General features: G+C 43.1%; 1 protein-coding gene across 1 annotated transcript in view; it reads left to right on the forward strand.

The window, feature by feature from the left end:
• Nucleotides 1-5810, forward strand: part of LOC120027591 (progressive ankylosis protein homolog) — a 32874-nt gene extending 27064 nt beyond the window's left edge. The window contains exons 9-10 of the mRNA XM_038972575.1: nucleotides 5237-5366; nucleotides 5683-5810. Coding sequence (XP_038828503.1) covers nucleotides 5237-5366; nucleotides 5683-5810 — 258 coding nt within the window. The remainder of the gene's footprint in view (nucleotides 1-5236; nucleotides 5367-5682) is intronic.
• Nucleotides 5811-6396: the final 586 nt, after the last annotated feature.

Below are 6396 nucleotides of genomic sequence, written 5' to 3' on the forward strand. Positions count from 1 at the left end.
GAAACCACTACTAAAGGACACCAATATGTAGAAGAGACTTGCTTGGGCCAAGAAACACAAGCAATGGACATTAGACGGGTGGAAATGTGTCCTTTGGTCTGGAGTCAAAATTTGAGATTTTTGGTTCCAACCACCGTGTCTGTGTGAGACGCAGAGTAGGTGAACGGATGATCTCTGCATGTGTAGTTCCCACCGTGAAGCATGGAGGAGGTGTGATAGTATCACCAGCAAAGCACCCCCACACCATCTGTGATTTATTTAGAATTCAAGGCACACTTAACCAGCATGGCTACCACAGCATTCTGCAGCGATATGCCATCCCATCTGGTTTGCCTTAGTGGGACTGTCATTTGTTTTTCAACAGGACAATGACCCTAAACACACCTCCATGCTGTGTAAGGGCTACGTCAGATGACCTGGCCTCCTCAATCACCTGACCTCAACCCAATTCAGATGGTTTGGGATGAGTTGGACTGCAGAGTGAAGGAAAAGCAGCCAACAAGTGCTCAGCATATGTGGGAACTCCGTCAAGACTGTTGTAAAAGCATTCCTCATGAAGCTGGTTGAGAGAATGCCAAGAACGTGCAAAGCTGTCATCACGGCAAAGGGTAGCTACTTTGAAGAATATAAAATGTATGGTTTCACACTTTTTGGGTTACTACAGGATTCAATATGTGTTATTTCATCATTTTGATGTCTTCACTATTATTCTACAATGTAGAAAATAGTAAAAATAAAGAAAAACCCTTGAATGAGTAGGTGTCTAAACTTTTGACTGTGTGTGTGTGTGGCTCTAGATAAGTCCTGGGGCTTGAAGCGCTAAACCACCAAACAAGCAAGTATAGAACCAGTGATGTTGAATAAGTGGTTAACTACCTGTATATTTGGACTGAATGTACAGTATTTTGACCACCAGGGTTTTTTGGACAGTTCTAATTCTGGCTTTAGTAGTCAGGTTGCAGTGTGTGTCAGATTAAGAGAGGCACACCATGGTGGGGGCTGTTGTTCCCCCTAACACTTCTACTCCTGGTTTAAGGGGTACAAAAACATATCATATTTCCCATAAAACATACCCGTTTATATATGCCTGTATTTCAAAATAATGAAAGCTGACTTCTATTTTACATTCAGCTCTAGATGTACAAATAATAGACATTAACAAAGCACAACAGGTTGTTTTTGTAAAAGCGCTGTTGAGAGAGCATATATCCCAAAGGATAGAAACTCAGCAAAAAAAGAAACGTCTCTTTTTCAGGACCCTGTCTTTCAAAGATAATTAGTAAAAATCCAAATAACTTCACAGATCTTCATTGTAAAGGGTTTAAACACTGTTTCCCATACTTGTTCAATGAACCATAAACAATTAATGAACATGCACCTGTGGAACGGTCGTTAAGACACTAACAGCTTACAGACGGTAGGCAATTAAGGTCATAGGAATGAAAACTTAGGACACAAGAGGCCTTTCTACTGACTCTGGAAAACACAACAAAAAAAAGATGCCCATGGTCCCTGCTCATCTGAATGAACGTGCCTTAGGCATGCTGCAAGGAGGCATGAGGACAGCAGATGTGGCCAGGGCATTAAATTGCAATGTCTGTCCCGTGAGACGCCTAAGACAGTGCTACAGGGAGACAGAACAGACAGCTGATCGTCCTCAGTGGCAGACCACATAACAACACCTGCACAGGATCGGTACATCCGAAATCACACCTGCGGGACAGGTAAGGGATGGCAATAACACTGCCCGAGTTACACCAGGAACGCACAATCCTCCATCAGTGCTCAGACTGTCCGCAATAGGCTGAGAGAGGCTGGACTGAGGGCTTGTATGCCTGTTGTAAGGCAGGTCCTCACCAGACATCACCGGCAACAACGTCGCCTTTGGGCACAAACCCTCCGTCGCTGGACCAGACGGGACTGGCAAAAAGTGCTCTTAACTGATGAGTTGCGGTTTTGTCTCACCAGGGGTGATGGTCGGATTTGCGTTTATCGTCGAAGAAATGAGCGTTACACCGAGGCCTGTATTCTGGAGTGGGATCGATTAGGTGATGGAGGATCCGTCATGGTCTGGGGCGGTGTGTCACAGCATCATCGGACTGAGCTTGTTGTCATTGCAGGCAATCTCAACCCTGTGCATTATAGGGAAGACATCCTCCTCCCTCATGTGGTACCCTTCCTGCAGGCTCATCCTGACATGATCCTCCAGCATGACAATGCCACCAGCCATACTGCTCGTTCTGTGTGTGATTTCCTTTCAAGACAGGAATGTCAGTTTTCTGCCATCTGGGACCTGTTGGATTGGAGGGTGAGGGTTAGGGCCTTTCTCACCAGAAATGTCTGGGAACTTGCAGGTGGAAGAGTGGGGTAACATATCACAGCAAGAACTGGCAAATCTGGTGCAGTCCATGAGGAGATGCACTGCAGTACTTAGTATCTGGTGTGACTACCAGCTGCATTGACTGTTACTTTTGATTTTGACCCCCCCCCCCCTTTGTTCAAGGACACATTATTCCATTTCTGTTAATCATATCTGTGGAACTTGTTCAGTTTATGTCTGTTGAATCTTCTGTTCATACAAATATTTGCACGTGTTAAGTTTGCTGAAAATAAACGCAGTTGACAGTGAGAGGACGTTTCTTTTTTTGCGGAGTTTAGTTATGCCCTGTCATAAACCGTCTGGTTTTTCACTTTTTTAATTTACAATTTTAAAAAGGACTGGAATTGGTGAAACTTGCAGTTCGAATAATAATCATAATTCAACTTCTATAGAGCTTTTCAAAGCTGCCAACTCTCACGCATTGGCTGTGCGATGCATTTGGACCCTCTTCTCACTCCCTCACACCTCTTATGTCTCGCGCATTGAAAACTACTGCTTTTATTTTTCTAATTAGTCCATTTGTGTACTCTGTGTGTTAACTTTTCAACTATACTCCAAAATCGTTTGTACAAATAAATGTACAATATCAAACAAGATAATATAAATCATAAGACAGTTAAGTATATTCTTCTGAGTTCATTTAATGTTCAAAGCATCCTCAATCCACATGATCTGGGGTTTTATTTAAAGATGTTCCACCCTGGTCATGGGCCTAAGCCATGTCAAAATACGTAGAAATTAGTCCCCCGAGGTTGTGCCAGAGGGCAATTCAATTCACATAGCGAATCTCACTCCAAGTTTTTATCAAAAGTTGGCAGCCCTGAAAGCACAAAAAAAGAAATGTAATTAAGAAAAACAACATTACAACTTCATGATGGACAGTCATGAGAAAGTTCATGGCTTGAGTGATCATCTGAGGGAGGTGGTCAAGCAGGGAGAGAGAGGCCGGAGACAGGCAGGTAGCTCATCAAGGTGTCTCACTGTTTGTCTTTTCCATAATCTGAGCTAAGACACTGTAGCCCATGGACTCTGTAGTAGGTAGCTAGCTAGCTATTTAACTATTCCTTCACTACTACCAAAATGAAGCAGCCACTTGGATGACACTGCAGCAGTTACGTGGCGCCAGAAAGCACACCACATTTCAATAATAATTCAAGAGCAGCCTCCCTACGATCCTCATCACCGCACACCTCTGCCATCATGCTTTCGGCTTCTCTCCATCCTCAACCGCTGGACATTGGCTGGAACTCGAATCAAAACAGCTAGCCAGCTAATGTTAGCTAGCTAGCTAGCCAAACAAACAAATGACTTGCCAGCTTCAGTCTTAATGCTGTGGTTGATTCTGATATGAATTAGCTATATTAAATATTCATTCTTAAAACCAAAATGAATTGATGACAAAAATATTTACAAAATGTACAGGAGCTCTCCGCGTAGGCTGCTAGGGCACCATGGAAACTGTAGAACTATGTACAAAATGGATCGTCTTTCCCTAAAATCATGGTGGTCAGTACTTTTTTACATTACAGGGGAGGATAACTGGGCCCCCATAGACAATCGATCTGAAATCAATCATGGGATTTTGTTTTGCTTTAACCCCTGTAGGATGGAAATGGGAATAGTAAGAAACTGGTTTGACGTTTGTGGCCAAAGTTAGGTCTTGGAACCCGAGAAAGAAGTGGCATTCCAGCCAGATGTGGAATTTCAGTTTTAAACAAGTGGGGTGTGGGCTCATGCCTGGCAGCACACAACACGTTGGGCCAGATAGGCGTGGCCTAAGGGCTTGATGAAAACTTGGGCAACGCCTGTCTGACCACAGGCCAGGACTTTCTCTGATTTGCGTCTGACTCCGAGGGACAGACAACGGAGAACAGCACAGAGCGGACAAGATGGATAACGGTGCACAAGAAACACCGGGCGCCAAAGACGTGGATGTCGATTATGACAGCGCCCCGCACCTCTCTGATTCAGAGGGGTTGGGTTAAATGCGGAAGACACATTTCAGCTGAATGCATTGTTGTACAACTGACTAGGTATCTATCCCCCCCCCCCCCCCCCCCCCCCCCCTTAGACGGCGTTTAAAGATTTAGACTGAGTAAGTCTGGCGAAAAAGGGAGGAAAACCACTGATTCATTGACTCAAAATGACCACTCTATTTGTGTAGAGAGTATGACAGGTGACTGACTGTCTACAACTAGATAAACATCTGATGGTAATCAGCACGACTACACTGCTACATTTTCTTTGACAATACAATGTTTTTTAACCAGAACCTGATGAGCGCTACAGATGGTTTATAAGTTGATTTGCAATATTGTTATATACTGTATCTACAGTACATTGCTACCACAATTTGAATGAATGACTTCGGTCACACGTCTGGCTTGTGTTAACTTCTAAGGGACCACAGTGAAACGAAACCACTCGCCTTAAAGGGGAAATATGCAGTTGCTACCTACATTTTTGGATTTATAAATGCCTCATGAGCTTAGTTGTCGTACCTCATCAGAACCCAAAATATAAGCTTGTTTTATTCCAATGTTTGTAAACAAATAAATGTAATCAAACACTATATAACCTTTTAAAACAGGGTTAAAACTGATTTTGATATTGTGGATTGTCTCCAGCCCCATCCTTCAGCTTTTTACCGAAAAATGGGTGGGGAGGACGCTTTATTATTGTTATAGCTGCTGATTACCGCTTTAACGATCTAGTAAATTCTAATGAGGCATGGTTTTGGCAAGGTTGACCAACTTTGTTGTGTGTGCTTAACACCAAGTTAAATTACTCTGTTTATTTGCCCAGCTGTGTGTGATGTACCGACCACCTCTGTTTGTTTTGTTAAACTTTGGACAGCTCTGCTTCATGGTGTTCTGGACCCCTCACATCTCGGAAATGATCCTGGTGAATGTGATTGGGGTGGACTTGGCCTTCGCTGACCTCTGTGTTCTTCCACTGAGGATAATCTCCTTCTTCCCTCTGCCAGGTAAGAAGAACCGCTCTTCTTATTTCAGCATTAAAACACTCCCTATGCCTCTTGAGCAGTTGGCTGGAGCGTAGTGGTTGCAACACTAGAGTTGTGGGTTTGATTACCGACGGGCCACATAGGTTAAATACAATTTTTTTTAACAAAGTTGTTTTAACAGGAAATATCTGCTGGAATTTTTGACCATAATGATTAGTCCCAAAATGTAGTGTTTTGTTCCTCTCTTGTCTGTGAACAGCAATGAGCCATGGTTTAGCTGAGAGAGCATTGTGTCTGGGATGTAATGTTTCCACTGACTTCCCCTGTGTGTGTGTAGTTATAGTCCGGTCCCACCTGACCGGTTGGTTCATGACCCTGAAGATGACCTTTGTGCTGGCCCCCAGCTCTGTGCTCCGCATCATCGTCCTCATCACCAGCCTGGTCGTGTTGCCTTCTATTGGGTAGGTGGACAATTCAGTGGACACAGACCAGCCTCTGTGTCCCAAATGGCACCCTATTCCCTTTAGTGCATTACTTTTGACTAATATGACACATGATGTTCTATTCTAAAGATGGTTCATTTTGAATTCGGCAAACTTTGCTCAGTGTCATTTTGATTGGACTACAATCTGACAGTTGAAGAGCTGCGCCCTGTTTCATGATGAGCAAATATTCATAGAAATGTATTGAGGTGAGTTTTTAAATCGGGACAATGTAAAGGATCACCATTCACTGCATCACCTACCATCAAATGCAGTCTGTGCAAATTCATTGTGAGGTACGCATTAATGGATTCTCTGCAGTTTTTTTGTATTGAGCTAATATACACATTCAATCTTTATACCGGTTCCTTGTGCATGGTTTTGAATTAAACATAAGGCATAAGGTTATCAAAACATGAATTTATGAGCTATGCCACCAGAATTTGACCCATCTGCAATACTAGCTGGCCTTATTTTACTCTACCTTATCCGTAAATGTAAGTGAATATGCTACTGCCGTTTCTCGCAAAGCCATTTTTATATCTGAAACGTATGCACCAGAAAACTGT

Source organism: Salvelinus namaycush, chromosome 33 (genome assembly GCF_016432855.1).
Source record: "Salvelinus namaycush isolate Seneca chromosome 33, SaNama_1.0, whole genome shotgun sequence".
Lineage (NCBI taxonomy): Eukaryota > Metazoa > Chordata > Actinopteri > Salmoniformes > Salmonidae > Salvelinus > Salvelinus namaycush.